The sequence below is a fragment of the Salmo trutta genome, chromosome 20 (genome assembly GCF_901001165.1).
Source record: "Salmo trutta chromosome 20, fSalTru1.1, whole genome shotgun sequence".
Classification (NCBI taxonomy): Eukaryota; Metazoa; Chordata; class Actinopteri; order Salmoniformes; family Salmonidae; genus Salmo; species Salmo trutta.
The window spans coordinates 29507288-29527605 of NC_042976.1; the positions used below are offsets into that span (position 1 = coordinate 29507288).

At 45.5% G+C, this 20318-nt stretch overlaps 1 protein-coding gene across 2 annotated transcripts in view; it reads left to right on the forward strand.

Moving 5' to 3' along the window:
• si:dkey-100n23.5 (cyclic AMP receptor-like protein A) overlaps positions 1–20318 on the forward strand; it is a 101658-nt gene that overhangs the window by 33787 nt on the left and 47553 nt on the right. For both annotated transcript variants that reach the window (XM_029703808.1, XM_029703807.1), the window contains 5 exons: positions 1801–1888; positions 3982–4071; positions 4532–4570; positions 7856–7934; positions 12724–12771. In XM_029703808.1, the coding sequence (XP_029559668.1) occupies positions 1801–1888; positions 3982–4071; positions 4532–4570; positions 7856–7934; positions 12724–12771 (344 nt within the window). The remainder of the gene's footprint in view (positions 1–1800; positions 1889–3981; positions 4072–4531; positions 4571–7855; positions 7935–12723; positions 12772–20318) is intronic.

Below are 20318 nucleotides of genomic sequence, written 5' to 3' on the forward strand. Positions count from 1 at the left end.
TACCCTCTATTCCTATAGAGAGAGTGTGTTCCCCCTCTCTCTCAGCAGCAGCAGGTATTAATGCCCTCTATTCCTATAGAGAGAGTGTGTTCCCCCTCTCTCTCAGCAGCAGCAGGTATTAATGCCCTCTATTCCTATAGAGAGAGTGTGTTCCCCCTCTCTCTCAGCAGCAGCAGGTATTAATACCCTCTATTCCTATAGAGAGTGTGTGTTCCCTCTCTCTCTCAGCAGCAGCAGGTATTAATGCCCTCTATTCCTATAGAGAGAGTGTTCCCCCTCTCTCTCAGCAGCAGCAGGTATTAATGCCCTCTATTCCTATAGAGAGAGTGTTCCCCCTCTCTCAGCAGCAGCAGGTATTAATGCCCTCTATTCCTATAGAGAGAGTGTGTTCCCCCTCTCTCTCAGCAGCAGCAGGTATTAATGCCCTCTATTCCTATAGAGAGAGTGTGTTCCCCCTCTCTCTCAGCAGCAGCAGGTATTAATACCCTCTATTCCTATAGAGAGTGTGTGTTCCCCCTCTCTCTCAGCAGCAGCAGGTATTAATGCCCTCTATTCCTATAGAGAGAGTGTTCCCCCTCTCTCAGCAGCAGCAGGTATTAATGCCCTCTATTCCTATAGAGAGTGTGTGTTCCCCCTCTCTCTCAGCAGCAGCAGGTATTAATGCCCTCTATTCCTATAGAGAGAGTGTGTTCCCCCTCTCTCTCAGCAGCAGCAGGTATTAATACCCTCTATTCATATAGAGAGTGTGTGTTCCCCCTCTCTCTCAGCAGCAGCAGGTATTAATGCCCTCTATTCCTATAGAGAGAGTGTGTTCCCCCTCTCTCTCAGCAGCAGCAGGTATTAATACCCTCTATTCCTATAGAGAGTGTGTTCCCCCTCTCTCTCAGCAGCAGCAGGTATTAATGCCCTCTATTCCTGTAGAGTGTGTTCCCCCTCTCTCTCAGCAGCAGCAGGTATTAATGCCCTCTATTCCTATAGAGAGAGTGTGTTCCCCCTCTCTCTCAGCAGCAGCAGGTATTAATGCCCTCTATTCCTATAGAGAGTGTGTGTTCCCCCTCTCTCTCCGCAGCAGGTATTAATGCCCTCTATTCCTATAGAGAGAGTGTGTTCCCCCTCTCTCTCAGCAGCAGCAGGTATTAATACCCTCTATTCCTATAGAGAGAGAGTGTTCCCCCTCTCTCTCAGCAGCAGCAGGTATTAATACCCTCTATTCCTATAGAGAGTGTGTGTTCCCCCTCTCTCTCAGCAGCAGCAGGTATTAATACCCTCTATTCCTATAGAGAGAGTGTGTTCCCCCTCTCTCTCAGCAGCAGCAGGTATTAATACCCTCTATTCCTATAGAGAGAGAGTCACAGTGGGAAGAGAGATTAATGATAGAAGGATGTTCCTCCTTAATGACACACCAACACGGTATTGTTGATGTACAGGGCCAAGGTGTGTGTGATTATGTAAGGTGTACTGTCTGTCTGTCTGTCTGTCTGTCTGTGTCTGTCATCCATCATAAATGGGAGAGATTATAAAACAGAATCTTCTGCACACCATCACTCATCACTGAACACATACACACATACACTCAACATGCATTTAGACAAAATTACAACAATCCAAGTGTGTGTGGGGGGGACTGAAACTGGGAATCCATCAATCTGACAGTAGGCCCAGCCTGTTCTGTCAAACTCTGTACGCACACACACACACACACACACACACACACACACACACACACACAGCCCCTCTCCATGTTATAGATTATGCAATAGGACCTTGTTTCTTCTTCCCTCTCTCCATTCCTTCGTCCAGACTGGAGTGCCTTGGCCTGGGTGTGCCTGATCACAGTGAACCTCTACCTTAACCTGGTCAAAGAGATGAGCACCAGCCACTACGAGCTGTGAGTGGACCACCAACATCCACCAGCTAAAGAGTGTGTGTGTGTGTGTGTGTGTGTGTGTGTGTGTGTGTGTGTGTGTGTGTGTGTGTGTGTGTGTGTGTGCGCAGGAGAGATGGACAACCATCATCCATGTGAAAAGGTTTGTTGACGTGTTGGGGGGTTGTGTCTCCCTCTGGAGGACAGACATTCCTCTTCCCTGTCTCCTCCAGGCACTAATTGAAAACGGAGCTGTAAATCAATGCTGTGTGTGTGTGTGTGTGTGTGTGTGTGTTGGTGTGTGTGCATATTAATGTGTTTTCTTTTGTTTCTGTTACTCATACTCCCTTGAGGTTGAGTGCATCCGAAATGCATATGTGGGTGCTTGTCTGTGTGAGTGTGTCTATGTTTGCTGTGTGTGTGCGTGTGGGGGGGGGGGTCAGTAAAGCACGGAGGTGTTTCTCATATTGATCAACTGTAACCCTGGCCATATAATGATGGCTTAACTCAAGAGGGGACAGTTTAATCTGTGTGTGTGTGTGTGTGTGTGTGTGTGTGTGTGTGTGTGTGTGTGTGATGAGACAGCTTTATGACTGCTGGGTTTAGGAGCAGTGAATTCACTCACCCCTGACTTTAACATCCGGACAACCACCATACCCCTAATTGGTGTGTGTGTGACGTTGAGACAGAGAAAGGAAAACATGAAATAGAGAATAGATAGATGAAAGTCTATGCTCGTAGTGGGAGAGATGGCTTAAACAAGGGGGCGCTAAAAATAGAGGACAGAGAGAGAGACACCAAATGAGACAAAAGAGAGGCAGGGAAACGGAGAGAGTTGAAAAGAGATTGATCCTCCAGAGAGTATGTGAGAGAAAGAGAGAGAGAGAGATAAGTAAGCGTGTGATAAGTAAGCGTTTGTGTGTGTGCATTTTAGCCGGAGCGTACCAGTCCTGCTGTGCCTCATTAAGTCCATGTTTGCTGCGGACCTAGTCACCTCCCTCTTCGAGCGCTGCTAGTGTGTGTGTGTGTGTGTGTGTGTGTGTGTGTGTGTGAATCGATATCCTTTGACAGACCCCCCCCCCCCCCCCCCCCACATCCAGATACTGTGTTGAGTGGCAGAACTGATTTCACTATTTGTGTCCTCTCCCACCATCTCACTCCCTTCATCTCTCTTTCTCTCTCTCTAGATCTACTCTATATATCCATTCTCTCCCTTTCACTATTTCTCCTTCTTTCCCTTTACCCATCTCTCGATTTCTTGTTTCTTTCTTTCTTTCTCTCCCTTTACAGCCCAGTGACTACCCACCAATCTGTCTCTGTTAAGCTTCCTCTACAACCTGTCATTCTCTCCCTCCCTCCCTTTCCTCGATCGCTCTTTATCTTCCTTCCTGTCTTTCTCTCACTCATACACTCTCTCTCTTTCACTTTTCATCTAAAGAGAGGGGAGGAGGTGATAGAGGGCTGTAAAATCAAATATGAGAGAGGGAGAGAGAGAGAAACGTAGCGAGTGAGATCACCTATTTCCTGGGATTTCAGACGTCCATGTAACCTGAATGAGAGCTGTCACATTCAGTGGACCAGAGCCGTATTGACCGTGTATCGAGTGTTGCAGTAGGACTGACCGCTTATTGACCGTGTCATAGTAGTCCTGACGACATATCGACCGTGTAACTGTACGGTCCATAAAGTATCGACAACACTCACTCCTTCAGCCACTGTGTCTGGACCGCAATCTGCCAGGGAGGCTCACTGAGTCGTGACCACCTGAGGACCACCAGCAGACCGTGTGAGCATGCCTAGGAGACGGGCGGAGAGAGATGCTTACCTCCCCTGTCCCGAGACACGCTGGTCTGTCTTCATCAGTGTTCAGTGAAGCACATGGTAAAGAATGAGGGAGAATAAGAAGAAAGGTGGTTGTGGGTGTATGGGGTTGTGGGTGTATGGGGTTGTGGGTGTATGGGGTTGTGGGTGTGCGTGTGTGATCAGCAACTCTTGTATCCTCTCTCTCCACAGAGCGTTCTATCCCTTCATTTGTGGCACGGCATGGAGACCATCTGGGCTGTGGGTTTGTGGTCTTTCCCGTTGGTATGTAACCACTGCTCTTTCTTGTCTCCCAGACTGTACCACCTGATGGCCTGGGGGGTGCCCCTGGTGATGGCCTCCCTGCCCCTGTTCAGTGGATACTACGGCCCAGCAGGAGCCTGGTGGTGAGTTTTGTCTATTTGTTGTCATGCTAACAATGCATTTTGAATGTAGATTTCTGTTCATATTTTTAATGTCCTTTCCATTGCCTTGCGTTTTGTTCTACATCCTCTATATTCATCTATAGTTTATCGTCATCTCTTCCTTTTTGACCTGAGGTTCAGCATGAAACCGGATGGGTTTAAGCAAAAATGTCCCAACTAGCCTTTGATTTCACTTATCCATTATTGTTAGATTGATTGTCTTGAAGGAACAGAGGTAAGAAGGTACGGGGACAGAACCAGAGTCTCCGAGCTCCTTTCTAGTCTGAGATTATTAATAGCAACAGCTATGCTCCTTTCCCTACCAAAGTCACAGAATTCTCTGTCTTTTTCTCTCGTCCTCTCTCTCTCCCTTTGTAATCACCCTCACTCTCTTCCTGCCCCTCCCTCTCGCTCTCCTCCCTCTCTCTCTCTCTCTCTCCAGCTGGATCACAGACGACCACGTAGCTTGGAGATTTGGGATGTAAGTGAAAACCTCTCAGCCATCAAAGCCAGTGCATAGAGGGAAGACTGGAGGGAAAGAGGAGGGGGGTGGTCCCTACAGAGAGAGGGGAAGGGGTTTATATGTTGGGAGGCCAGAGGTTTTTCGTGTGTGTGTGTGTGTGTGTGTGTGTGTTCCTTCCTGTACATGTCTGTGTTTCTTCAGAATGTTATGAAGGATTACATCTCTCCAAGCCTGGATATGACCTGCCAATCACTTAGCGAAGCCAGACATTCACTTATCAAGCCAGGCAATCATGCTAGCGCTCGCAGCATCAGTGAGGAATCAATCTCTCTAACCACACGCACGCACACATACACACCATATACACACACCATATACACACACACACTCTTCTCTATCAATGCAGACAGCAGTGCTAGCACTCCGTCTCTCTGTCTTTTATCAGCCCCCCTCCTCCCCCTCCTAGTTTCCATAGCGCCGTGGGTCGCCTGGGGGACGGGCTGCTTAGAGGATCTGGGAATCTTCATTAAGTCTAATTACATCAAACGAGACGAGAGATTAGAGGCCCGGACGAAGCACGTCAGACAAACACACAACACTGGCACACACACACACACACACACACACTATATACTGTACACACACACACACACCATACATACACACGTCTGATGCTTCGCGCGAGAGAGATGGGGAGAGAGTGTGGGTGAAGGGGGGTGGCGGTGAGAGAGGGATTAAGGGGTCAGGTAAAAATGAGAGAATAGAAGGGAGGTTGAGAGGAAAGAGAGAGGTTTCATCTCTTGTTCCAAGACTCAGTGCTTAGTCATCATCAGTGTTCAGTCAAGAGAATATGAAAGATTAAAGAAAGACGGAGAGAGAGAACGAGAGAGGTGGTGGGGTGCACTGCAGGTCTTGTATCCTCACTCTCCCTCTCTCTCTACCCCTGAAAATAGAGGCAGGCAGAAAGGAATATCAGAACTGTTGATTGAACTCAAACATCAGCGCGTAAGAATTGCTTCATGTGCCTTTTACTCCAGTGTTTCAGACTGACAAACAATCCGCTGGACCCCTCTCCTGAGTTTGTGAAAGGGTGTCAGCCTGTGTGTGTGTGTGTGTGTGAGAGAGATACTCTACCTATGTTCTCCTTCCCCGCTGCCCTCCCTCTCTCTCTACTCTCTGGCCCATCCCTCCCTTCATGTCTTCCTCCTCTGGCCTGAGATGGTATCTTCCAGGTCAGACGTGAAACTAGCATGTCTGTAGCTGAGGTGTTGCCGGTGTGTCTTTTTCTCTCAAGTGTCTAATTAATGGCGCTTTCATCAGTTGTCCTCTGTCACTTCAGAGCAGGGCTAGAGAGCTTCTAGAGCTGCAGGGTGGTGTGTGGGTGTACACGTTTATGAGTGGCTTCAACTAGTGTTCTTTTTAGTTTCTCCCTCCTTCCTTTTTGTACCTTGATTTTTCTTCTGTCCGTGTTGCTTGCCTTTCTGTGTTCTCCGTCCTTACCTCTCCCCCCTTTCTCACCCCTCTCCCTCCCCTTTTCTCTCTCCATCCCACCCTCCCTCCATCCTTCCTCTCTCTCCATCTCTCCATCTCTCTCGGGTGGGTGATGTTCAGCTGTAGAGCTCCAGCAGACTCTAATGGCAGATCATTATCATGCTGATTAGAGCACTTTGTAGCTGCCGCTCATTACTCCTCCTCCCTCGTCTCCCCCCTCTCCCCCACCTCTCTCGTCTTCTCCCCCCTCCCTCGTTAAAAGGCCACTCTTCCTCCTCCCCCATCGTTAACGGGAGGCTGTGTGTAATTGGATGCCATTTATTCCGGAGAGCGGGTTATTAAATCACACAGGGGTGAGGTGAGCACGTTTTCACTCCATCCTCTCGCTCTGTCTTTCTCTCTGGATGAAACGCCTCTCCTCTTATCTTGTGCACGCAGCACGCACACACATACACTCACACACATATATATACACACATACACTCACACACATATATATATACACATACACACCCTCAGACTACATGTCCAGACAGCGCCACACTCCCACTTCCCCAGTGTTCAGGCAGTATTTACTGAGGATAGTTATGCACTTAGTCGAAACTGCTCTGGATAAGAGTGTCTAGTAAGTGATTGTAATGTGAATGTAGTTGTTGCTAAATGAACAGAAGTGTAATGTTAATGTTACGTAAAGCTACTGTGAATGTCATTTTGGATTTAGGGCAGATATCAAAGGACACTGAAAGAGCCCTGAGATGTTCCAGATCCTATGACTATGACACAGAGTATTTCCTGGTCAGGTCACGTGGTCAGGATGAACTCCGGGCGGATCATGTGTCTGGCCTGGGGGAATGAGGAATTAGAGTGGATCTGAAAAACAGTGCGGACTCTCTCGCTCTGATGAAACTCAGTCTATTGAAAGATTGCTAAATGTTGCATTGCTGAACACACGTCCCGCTGTCTATCTGCGCATGTACAGTAGCAGGGACAGCCTTAGAATGGTCTGTCTGTTATGATGTGTTCCATTCTGATGAGCAGAAGTGCTTTGATGAGTTAAGGTACTGTTGAGGCCCTGAGAGTAGGGTAGTGGTTAGAGTCCTGACATTCTGAGGCCCTTTCACAAACAGGCCTGTTGTCTGTGGTCATTTTCTGAGAGGGTGACACTCCTCTCAAGCTGTAAACCCTGTTCTTTCTCTCTCTCGTTCTCTGTCACACATCTTAACAGAAATACCATGCATTTCTCTGAAGTTGTGTCTCTTTGTCACCCTTTCTTGACCTCCTCCATCGCTCAAGAATGCCCTACATTACCCGCTATTCTCTCACTTTCTCCACCTCTCTCTTTCTCTCCTGTTTTGATAACTTCCTCTTACAGTGCCCTTGACAGAAACCCTAGTACTTACCTAGTGTGCTATGGTTTTACTTCTCTACACAAGTGCTGAATCAGAGGTGGCAGAAGGATATCTAAATAAACAAATACCTATGCAAAATAAATTGAGTTAAATGTTTTAGATGATTGTCCTTTACTGGCTTTGCGGAGTTCACTGCCCCCTGGTGTATTATGATTATACTAGGGCCAGGAGTTTATCTTGACTACATGATTTGACCAGGGAAAACTCCTGACCCTAGGCTCCTCAGGCCTGAGAGATCATGACTATTCCACCTGTCAGTCTTCCTCTTTAGTTAGTGTATGTTCTTGAAGTAACTCTTGTGTTCAAGTCAGTGGGTGAATCACATTTAAATGTGTGTTGATTTCATGTAAAGACATGGCCCTCTTGTGTGTAATGCATTTTCCTCTGTCCCCCCACCCTGCAGATGGTACGTCCCACTCTTCACCCTCATCTTCCTCATGATCTGCTGCTACGCCAGAATAATCTACGTAGCCAATGAGAGGGTGAGCCCACCTTCCCATGTGTCATGTTCGGCCAGTTGGCATGAGTTCACACGGTCATAATCCTGTGTGGCCAATGGTGGTGCACTCAGTTCATCTTGACGTGGATGTCTCTGTGATATTCACCTCAGTGTGCAGTGTTTCCCACTGTGTTTCCCACTGCTGCTTAAAACAATCCCAGGGGAAAAATTGGTGTGTGTGTGTGTGCGCGTTTGCCTGTCAGAGAGCTCACAGAGAACCAGTGACTACAAGCCACCAGTGGGGATGAAACTCAGTTTATCCCTCCCTCCCTCCCTCTCTCTCTCTCTCTCTCTCTCTATCCCTCTCCTGTTGGGAGTGTTTTTGTGTTTTGTGTTGATGGGCAGCCTGGAGGCAACATACCAGCGTGCTCCACATAGCTGCCATCCCCCTGATTCTGTCCTGAGTGACGACACAACACATGGACACAGCCTGGGGCAGCAGTAGTCTGACCTGCCAGAGTAGGCAGGGTAAACCATAACATGTACTAGCTACACGTACATGTGCAGCAATAGTATTTTTCTTTAAACAAGCAACTTAGAAACTACACACATCTACACACAAGGCAAAGGGTGGCTACTTTGAAGAATCTAAAATCTAAAATATATTTTGATTTGTTTAACACTTTTGATTACTACACAATGTGTTATTTCATAGTTTTGATGTCTTCACTATTATTCTACAATGTAGAAAATAGTACAAATAAAGAAAAACCCTTGAATGAGTAGGTGTGTCCAAACTTTTGACTGGCACTGTACATAAATTTGACTTCCCTGGTCAGCGTGTGTGTGTTAGTGTTAGAGGCAGGAAGACTGAATGAATGACTGACTTCTCTTCCCTTTATCACAGATATGATAAAGGGAATAAATGAATTGGTGTGCACCCTGCATCTCATCACATTCTGCTTTCTCTCTCATCGTCTCTCTATTTCTCTCTCTCTCACTGCCTCTCAATTTCTCTCACTCTCTTTCTCTCTCTCACTGTCTCTCTCTCTCACTGCCTCTCAATTTCTCTCTCTCTTTCTCTCTCTCACTGTCTCTCTCTCTCACTGCCTCTCAATTTCTCTCACTCTATTTCTCTCTCTCACTGTCTCTCTCTCTCACTGCCTCTCAATTTCTCTCACTCTCTTTCTCTCTCTCACTGTCTCTCTCTCTCACTGCCTCTCAATTTCTCTCACTCTATTTCTCTCTCTCACTGTCTCTCTCTCTCACTGCCTCTCAATTTCTCTCTCTTTCTCTCTCTCACTGTCTCTCTCTCTCTCCTTCTATTTCTCTCTCTTTCGATCATATGTATGAAGAGCTCAAGTCTTATCTCCTCACAGCTGCAGACGGTCTCACTTGAAATGATTTCTAAAACTTTGAGGCGGCGAAGGAATAGAGAGAGGGGATAAGAAAGTCAGGCGGCCCAGAGAAAGAAAAGAAAGCGAGGGAGGAAGAGAGATAAAGAGAGAGAGATGGAGAGATTAGGAAAATCAACTAGGAATTGCTCAAACTATTAATAATCCAGATGTTTATGAAAGCAGGATAGAACATATCCAGAATCATTTGATCAGAAACCATATTTCCATCCAACCTTATTATGCAAGTAAAGGATTAAAATGTCACGACGGGCTTGATGGAAAAAGCTACTTTGTCTGTAAACTTTCCAAATGTCCACAAAACAAAATATGCTAGACAAGGTGGGATCTTTTGGTGTCTGTAAAATGAATGATGTGAGATATGGTGGTGGAAACACTTTTGTACGCCTACCCATCCACCCCGACCAACCACCTTACATTATTTTTTGCCTTAACTAACCTGTCTTATGTAACCATACCAAACGTAATATATTATGCTCATTTTAATATCCTGGATTTACATTGACTATGTTACGTCTAGTCTATGAGACCAAGCTGGTTTATTAGGCTACAGATGAAATTAGTTATGATGAACTTCACAGGGTGGTGAAAGTGCACAGTGATGAGGTTGATGCTCCTTTCTAATAAATATCTAGGGTCTTATTCTGGTGACGTGATGATCGGTGTTTGGCTGCTGTTTGACAAATTACACTGAACAAAAATGTAAACGCAACATGCAACAATTTCAAAGATTTTACTTAGTTATAGTAAGATTTTACTGAGTTACAGTTCATACAAGTAAATCAGTCAAATGAAGTAAATTCATTAGGCTCTAATCTATGGATTTCACATGACTGGGAATACAGATATGTTGGTCACAGATGCCTTAAAGAAAAAGGTAGGGGCGTGGATCAGAAAACCAGTCAGTATCTGGTGTGACCACAATTTACCTCATGCAGTGTGACACATTTCCTTCACATAGAGTTGATCAGGCTGTTGATTGTGGCCTGTGGAATGTTGTCCCACTCCTCTTCGTCTTCTGTGCGAAGTTGCTGGATATTGGTGTGGACTGGAACATGCTGTCATGTCGATCCAGAGCATCCCAAACATGCTCAATGGTTGACATGTCTGGTGAGTATGCAGGCCATGGAAGAACTGGGACATTTTCAGCTTCCAGGAATTGTGTACAGATCCTTGTGACATGGGGCCGTGCGTTGTCATGCTGAAACATGAGGTTATGGTGGTGGATGAATGGCTTGACAATGGGCCTCAGGATCTCGTCACGGTATCTCTGTGCATTGATTGCTATTGATAAAATGTCCATAGCTTATGCCTGCCCATACCATAACCCCACCACCACCATGGGGCACTCTGTTCTCAATGTTGATCAGCAAACCGCTAGCCCACACGACACCATACACGGTCTGCCCGGTACAGTTGAAACCGTGATTCGTCTGCAAAGAGCACACTTCTCCAGAGTGCCAGTGGCCATCGAAGGTGAGCATTTGCCGACTGAAGTCGGTTACGACGCCAGACTGCAGTCAGGTCAAGACCCTGGTGAGGACGACGAGCACACAGATGAGCTTCCCTGAGACGGTTTCTGACAGTTTATGCAGAAATTCTTTGGTTGTGCAAACCCACAGTTTCATCAGCTGTCCGGGTGGCTGGTCTCAGACGATCCCGGATGTGGAGGTCCTGGGCTGGCATTGTTACACATAGTCTGCGGTTCTGAGGCCAGTTGGAACTACTGCCAAATTCTCTGAAATGACGTTGGAGGTGGCTTATGGAAGAGAAATGAACATTCAATTTTCTGGCAACAGCTCTGGTGGACATTCTTGCAGTCAGCATATCAATTGCACTGTCCCTCAAAACTTGAGACATCTGTGGCATTGTGTTGTCTCCAGCACAAGGTGCACCTCTGTAATCATCATGCTGTTTAATCAGCTTCTTGATATACCAAATCTTTCATGTGGATGGATTATCTTGGCAAAGGAGAAATACTCACTAACAGGGATGTGAACAAGTTTGTGCACAAGATTTGAGAGAAATAAGCTTTGTGTGTATATGGAACATTTCTGGGATCTTTTATTTCAGCTCGTAAAACATGAAACCAACACTTTACATGTTGCGTTTATATTTTTGTTCAATTTAAATAATCTTGGTCTTTTGTCCATAATAATCTCATCATGTAGGCTATATCTGCGAGCGGTTAGCTAGAGCGTACGTGCCAATACCAGAGTGGGCACATTCGAAAATGTGCCTGTTTTATTTGTGACTTTTTGAATATTCACATGAAAATCTGTCATCAATTGGATGGAAACCTAGCTCTTTTAAGGAATTCTTTGTGTGCAGGAGGGGATCCTCTAGCTCTCATGAGGAGAATTCATCAACAAAATTAGAGATTCTCACACATGCTTCTGTACAAGGGTAGATGACAGACAACATCATTGTCGTACACACACAAGCAACCTTTGTCTAAGGTGGTTAGATAGGCGGCCATTGTCTATCATTCTTTCATGCTATCTGATTCTCTCTCTCATGTGTAAATAAACACTCATCCTCTCTCTAACCTCCTAGCATGCGACCACACACCACACACACACACACACACAGGTAGAAATTACACAAACACACGACTACACACATACACAAACATCCAATGACGAGAGCTATAGTGCAGACAGAGAAACCATGGCAACGCTGAGTTGCTAAATAGTTGAACAGAATGAATGTGTGCCGAGCTCTCTCTCTGTCTCTCTCTCTCTGTCTCTCTCTCTCTCTGTGTGTGTGTGTGTGTGTGTGTGTGTGTGTCTGTCCATGGCTGACAGAGGCTCTTCACAGACTCTCCTCTGTTTAGATTGCTCTTGATTGTGTAAACCACACACTGTGTGTGTGTGTGTGTCTTGAGGAGCATCTGATTCCCGATTGAGCTTTTTATTGTTGCTGGAATTCCCCCGAGATGAAAGAGAGAAATGGAGGGAGAGAATGAACAATCTAGTCTCCTCTCTTGAGATGTCTGGGCTGGCCACCCGTGTCTGTCTCTTCTTTTTTATCCATATCTATCCAACGCTCTCTCTTTTTTCATTCTCTTTTTGATTCTGTATCTCTTTCTCTCATTTCCCTCTCTCTATCCCCCCTCCCTTCAGTGGTAGACTCAGCTGTGATCAGTAATGCTCTTTGGAGAGGTGGGAGCTGTACATGTTTTGTTTTGGTTGTTAAAGCATTCCCTGTCTACCTCAGCTTTGAATAGCTGTGTGTCTTTTGGGGTGTGTGTGTGTGTGCGTGTGCGTGCGTGCGTGCGTTCCCTGGATGCGTTTCAGCCTTGACTGACAGTGGATTAAATGAGGCTTATTTACCTTTCCTCCAGTCTCAGGTGAAGTACTTGTGTGTGTCTACCAATGGGACTCAGACAGTGTGTTCTTTGTGCTCCTTCCTCAGATGCAGTCGTGGTTTGGCACCTTCAACCCAGAGAGGGAGAGGAGAAAGGTAAATACCCATCATTTTCATTACTCAAGTCAATCACTGATTGGTTTTTAAAATGAGGGGGAGTTCCCTCATCTACTGAAATGTTCCTAGAATCTTTGACATGCACACACGCGCACACACACACACACACACACACACATACACACACACACACACACACACACACACACACACACACGGGCGTTTTGGGGATTAGAGTGTATGTTTTATTAGCTGAGGTCCTGTTGGGTAGATTCCTACTTGCCAGGGAGCAGTTTGACCCTGTCACACCCCCTCTCAGTCGGGGTGCTTTGAGTGTATGTTATATTTTTTTATAGCCTGGTTTGCTAACTACCTCTCTCAAAGAGTACAGTGTACAAAGTAAGAACATCTGCTCTCAGCCACTGCCTGTCACCAAGGGTGTACCCCAAGGCTCGATCCTAGGCCCCACGCTCTTTTCAATTTACATCAACAACATTGCTCAGGCTGTAGGAAGCTCTCTCATCCATTTATATGCAGATGATAGTCTTCTACTCAGCTGGCCCCTCCCTGTATTTTGTATTAAATGCTGTAAAACAAAGCTTTCTTTGTGTCCAACAAGCTTTCTCTGCCCTTAACCCACCTCCAAATCAAAGGTCATGTGGTTTGGTAAGAAGAATGCCCCTCTCCCCACAGGTGTGATTATTACCTCTTGAAGTAGTCACCTAATACAAGTACTTGGGAGTATGGCTAGACTGTACACTGTCCTCTCAGTACATATCAAAGCTGCAGGCTAAAGTTACATCTAGACTTGGTTTCTTCTATCGTAGTCGCTCCTCTTTCACCCCAACTGCCAAACTATCCCTAATTCAGATGACCATCCTATGGAGACATAATTTATAGATCGGCAGGTAAGGGTGCTCTCAAGCGGCTAGATGTTTTTTACCATTCAGCCATCAGATTTGCCACCAATGCTCCATATAGGACACAACACTGCGCTCTATACTCCTCTATAAACTGGTCATCTCTGTATACCCATTGCAATAAGGTTGTTGCTTATTTATAAAACCCTCTTAGGCCTCACTCCCCCTATCTGAGATATCTACTGCAGCCCTCATCCTCCACATACAACACCCATTCTGCCAGTCACATTCTGTTAAAAATCCCCAAAGCGCACACATCCCTGGGTCGCTCCTCTTTTCAGTTTGCTGCAGCTAGCGACTGGAACGAGCTGCAACAAACACTCAAACTGGACAGTTTTATCTCAATCTCTTCATTCACAGACTCAATCATGGACACTCTTACTGACAGTTGTGGCTGCTTTATGTGATGTATTGTTGTCTCTACCTTCTTGCCCTTTGTGCTGTTGTCTGTGCCCAATAATATTTGTACCATTTTTTGTGCTCCTACCATGTTGTGCTGCTGCCATGTTGTGCTGCTGCCATGTTGTTGTCGTCTTAGGTCTCTCTTTATGTAGTGTTGTCTCTCTTGTCGTGATGTGTGTTTTGTCCTATATATTTTTTTAATATATTTTTTTATTAATCCCAGCCCCATCTCCGCAGGAGGCCTTTTGCCTTTTGGTAGACCGTCATTGTAAATAAGAATTTGTTCTTAAATTAACTGACTTACCTAGTTAAATAGAGATACATAAATAAAGGTACAATAAGTTAAAAAAATTATATTAGGGTTATCAAAACACTAATAGGGTTATTTTAAGGCAAGGAATCGTAATTGTAAAGTGTTTATTTAACAAAACAAGTGCACCTGCATTACCAGCCTTGTCCTGTGCACTCTGAAGTAGATTTTCATCAAGGATCTCTGTGTACTTTTCTCCGTTCATCTTTCCCTCAATCCTGACTAGTTTCCCAGTCCCTGCCGCTGAAAAGCATCCTCACAGCACGATGCTGCCACCACCATGCTTCACCGTAGGGATGGCGCCAGGTTTCCTCCAGATGTGACGCTTGGCATTCAGGCCAAAGAGTTCAATCTTGGTTTCATCAGACCAGAGGATATTGTTTCTCATGGTCTGAGAGTCCTTTAGGTGTCCTTTGGCAAACTCCAAGCGAGCTGTCATGTGCATTTTACTGAGGAGTTGCTTTCTTCTGGCCACTACCGTAAATGCCTGATTGGTGGAGTGCTGCAGAGATGGTTGTCCTTTTGGAATGTTCTTCCATCTCCACAGAGGAACTCTGGTACTCTATCAGAGTGACCATTGGGTTCTTAGTCACCAAAGCCCTTCTCCCCTGATTGCTCAGTTTGGCCGGGCGGCCAGCTCTAGGAAGAGTCTTGGTGGTTCCAAACTTCTTACATTTCAGAATGATGGAGGCCACTGTGTTCTTGGGGACCTTCAATGCTCCAGAAATGTTTTGGTACCTTTTCCCAGATCTGTGCCTTGACACAATTCTGTTTCGGAGCTCTTAGGACAATTCCTTCACCCTCTTGGCTTGGTTTTTGCTCTGACATGCGCTGTCAACTATGGGACCTTATCTAGACAGATGTGTGCCTTTCCAAATCATGTCCAATTAATTTAATTTACCACAGGTGGAGTCCAATCAAGTTTTAGAAACATCTCAAAGATGATCAATGGAAACAGGATGCACCTGGGCTCAATTTCGAGTCTCATAGCAGAAAGTCTGAATACTTAGTTATTTCAGTTTTGGGGGGGGGGGGTTTCTCCAAAATTTCTAAAAACCTGTTTTCTCTTTGTCATTATGGGGTATTTGTGTGTAGATTTATGAGGGGGAAACAAAAACTTTATTCATTTTAGAATAAGGTTGTAACGTAACAAAAATGTGGAGGGAGTCAAGGGGTCTAAATACTTTCCAAATGCACTGTATATAGTTTAACAAGTGGATTATTTTGCACTTAAGCCTAGGCGTACTCTTGACCAAAAGCCTGTGATTTGTCTTAATCAATGTGATTTTATTTGACTGAATTCATCGTTGGTTAATTCTCTGGCTGGGAAAATAAGTGCAGGTGGTGTAGCTCATCTATCAGTGATGAGAAATATTTAGCATGCAATAATGGAGCCTAAATCAAGTGTCGGCCTATTATTTTGCTCGATCCCGTAGGCCTTTAGGCAACTCCAAAAGCCAGCGGAGGTTGTGAAATATAACACCAGACTATTATTTTCTGTCGATATCATGATGAAGATGCTTTCAATGTAAGACCCTACGCCTGCTCCCTAACAAAGTGGAGTGAGGGTAGGATAGAGATGAAATGTGGATCGAAAAAGCATGGGGTTGCCTTGGGCTCTTTCAAAATATCACCTCTTTTTTAATATGTCAGTGGTTCCACACGCTGCCATGATGCAAGTTGTGTGGGAAAAATATTATTTGTATTTGATTTTTTTATATTTCTTTATATTCTTAGCCCACTGTAAAATAAATGTGTGTTGACTGTGATCAGGGTCGCCTAAGAGTTGTCTTGTCTGTTCAATTAACATAATAACTATTGATTTCATGTGCATGGATCAGCCATGTAGCATATAGGCTGCACAGACCAGTTACATCATTAAACTGAAAATATGCCATTCTATTCATTTGAAAATACATTTTTATTAGTCTTATGTTTCTTAGGACCTGCCTAAAACAAATTAATAATGGATTGTGATTGTGTATATTCAATGGAGTTATTAAAATAGATGTCCACCCACATCGGCTCACTCCTAAATTTGCCGGAATGTGTACGGGAGATATAAGAAGCTTATCCCGGCAAGAATATGGTCAAATGGGGCTGTATGAATGTTTTTTTTTTTTTCTTACAAGGCACCATACCGTTGTAAAGGGTATCTGGGTAACTCAACGCATGAATTAATCATCAGCTCTCACTCTCCCTCTATCTCTGTCTCACACACACACACACACACACACACACACACACACACACTCACTCAGATTGAGCGTATGAATAAAGCAGCAGGCCAGGTTCATGGACATTAATATGTATGAGTGTTTATGCACGCGCTGTGTGATGTTCTAAAACAACACTCCCACCCCTCTCTTGCTTCTACCTAGCCACTGCTTTCTACTGTGTGTGCATGTCTGTGTGTGTACGTGTGTGTGTCAGCAGGTGTAAACCAGAGTCCCTGCTGGGTGTCTCAAACTGCTGCCTGTGGCCATTTCCCTCACTCTACTCTAGCCACCCTCAACTCTCTCTCTTTTCCTCTCTCTGTCTGTCTGTCTGTCTGTCTGTCTGTCTCTGTCTCTGTCTCTGTCTCTGTCTCTGTCTCTGTCTCTGTCTCCGTCTCTCTTTCTCTCTCCGTCTCTCTTTCTCTCTCCGTCTCTCTTTCGCTCTCTGTCTCTTTCTCTTTCTCTCCCTCTCTTTTCCGCTCTCTTGCTCTATTTTCTTTCTTTTTTGCTCGGTCTCCCTCACTCTCTCGTTTCTCGTCTCTCACACACTTGTGTGTGTTATTTCTCTCTTGCTCTATTTTTTCTCTTACTCACTCCATATGTCTCTCCTCCTCCCCCTCTCCCTTGTGTCTTTCTCTCTGGCTCTGTTTTGCTCTCTCTTTCACTCTCTCTCCCTCTCACTCTCCCTCTCGTGGCAACATTCATACTTGGCTAATACAGTGGTTATCAGAGACTTGAATCGCAGTGCTGTGTCTGGGACACACACACACTTAGACGCAAGGTCTACAACAAACGTGGGCTACACCCCACACACAGACAAGTGAGACGGAGGGCATTTGAAAGAGCGGACAAACGCACATGCATACACACACACACAGTGCTCTCAGAAAGAAAACATTGGGAGTTTGTTCTTTATCTTTAATGGGTGTTTCTGTACTGTTCAGCAGTAGCTCTGCCTACAGTCACGAACACAGCTGCTGTGTGTGTTTATGCGTATATTTGTTTGTGATGGAGCCGTAGAAGAAGGCAGACGTTTTACGTGTCCCCGAACTATTGTGTTTTTTTTGTTTGTTTATTTGCAACTTATTTTTTACTTATTTTGTACATAATGTTGGTGCTACCGTCTTTTATGACCGAAAATAACTTCTGGACATCAGGACTGCGATTACTCACCACAGACTGGCAGAATCCTTTTTTTCCTTTAACGAGTCTGACAAGCCCGATGCGAACGATATACTGCTTTCTCGGGAACAGGCCCAGATCCTCGGGATTTGCGTGAAGAGGAGGCGGAGAAAAAGGGGCCAGAGGACGGGCTGCCTTCTGAATTCATAGGCGATCGAATAAACCTCCACTTCCTTCCATTCTGCTAGTAAACATGCAATCTTTGGAGAATAAAATAGATGACCTACACAGAAGATTAAACTACCAACGGGACATTCAAAACTAGAATATCTTATGCTTCACGGAGACGTGGCTGAACGATGACACTATCAACATACAGCTGGCTGGTTATATGCTGCACCGGCAGGACAGAACAGCGGCGTCTGGTAAGACAAGGGGCGGCAGACTATGTATTTTTGTAAATAACAGCTGGTGCACGATATCTAAGGAAGTCTTGAGCTATTGCTCGCCTGAGGTAGAGTACCTCATGATAAGCTGTAGACTACACTATCTACCTAGAGAGTTTTCATCTGTATTTTTTGTAGCTGTTTAAATACCACCACAGTCAGAGGCTGGCACTAAGACAGCATTGAAAGAGCTGTATTCGCTATAAGCAAACCAGAAAACGTTCACCCAGAGGCGGTGCTCCTAGTAGCCGGGGACTTTAATGCAGGGAAACTTAAATCCGTTTTACCAAATTTCTATCAGCATGTTAAATATGCAACCAGAGGGAAAAAAAACTCTGGACCGCCTTTACTCCACACACAGATGCATAAAATACTCTCCCTCGCTCTCCATTTGGCAAATCTGACCATAATTCTATCCTCCTAATTCCTGCTTACAAGCAAAAATTAAAGCAGGAAGCACCAGTGACTAGATCAATAAAAAAGTGGTCAGATGAAGCAGATGCTAAACTACAGGACTGTTTTGCTAGCACAGACTGGAATATGTCCCTGGGATTCCTCCGATGGCATTGAGGAGTACACCACATCCGTCATTGGCTTCATCAATAAGTACATTGATGATGTCATCCCCACAGTAACCGTACGTACATACCCCAACCAGAAGCCATGGATTACAGGCAGCATCCTCACTGTGCTAAAGGCTAGAGCTGCCGCTTTCAAGGAGCGGAACTCTAACCCGGAAGCTTATAATGAATCCCGCTATGCCCTCCGACGAACCATCAAACAGGCAAATTGTCAATACAGGACTAAGATCGAATCATACTGCAAACCATTACAGACTACAAAGGGAAGCACAGCCGAGAGCTGCCCAGTGACACAAGCCTACCAGACGAGCTAAACTACTTCTATGATTGCTTCGAGGCAAATAACACTGAAACATGCATGAGAGCATCAGCTGTTCCGGAAGACTGTGTGATCACGCTCTCCGCAGCCGATGTGATTAAGACCTTTTAAACAGGTCAACATTCACAAGGCCACAGTGCCAGACGGATTACCAGGACGTGTACTGCGAGCAAACCCTAGACCCACTCCAATTTGCATAACGCACCAACCACCAACAGATCCACAGATGATCTCTATTGCACTCCACACTGCCCTTTCCCTTCTGGACAAAAGGAACAGCTATGTGAGAATGCTATTCGTTGACTACAGCTCAGCGTTCAACACCATAGTTCCCTCAAAGCTCATCAATAAGCTAAGGACCCTGGGACCAAACACCTCCCTCTGCAACTGGATTCTGGACTTCCTGACGGGCCGCCCCCAGGTGGTAAGGGTAGGTAACGCCACGGTGATCCTCAACACGGGGGCCCCTCAGGGGTGCGTGCTCAGTCCCCTCCTGTGCTCCCTGTTCACTCATGACTGCACGGCCAGGCACGACTCCAACACCTTCATTAAGTTTGCCGATGACACAACATTGGTAGGCCTGATCACCGACAATTACAAGACAGCCTATAGGGAGGAGGTCAGAGACCTGGCCGTGTGGTGCCATGACAACAACATCTCCCTCAACGTGATCAAGACAAAGATGATTGTGGACTACAGGAAAAAGATGACCGAGCATGCCCCCATTCTCATCGACGGGGCTGCAGTGAAGCAGGTTGAGAGCTTCAAGTTCCTTGGTGTCTACATCACCAACAAACTAACATGGTCCAAGCACACCAAGACAGTCGTGAAGAGAGCACGACAAAACCTATTCCCCCTCAGGGGACTGAAAGATTTGTCATGGGTCCTCAGATTCTCTAAAGGTTCTACAGCTGCCCCATCGAGATTATCCTGACTGGTTGCATCACTGCCTGGTATGGCAACTGCTCGGCCTCTGACCGCAAGGCACTACAGAGGGTAGTGCGAACTGCCCAGTTCTTCTTCTGTGCGTCTTTACATTGGCTCTCTGTGCTCCATGTGTGGTAGAGCGAGATAATCTATTAGGGTCAATCTATTTGAATTCAATCACTTTTTGACAGCATTCCTTTTTAATTTAAACAAAACTTTACATACATGTTTGCCTATGGAAGAAGTGGTCAGAAAGTGACTTTTTGGACCTGAATGACAAAACCTTCAGGAGATAAAGGTGGTCAAAGTTGATCCGGTCACCATCGGTTGAGACACAATATGC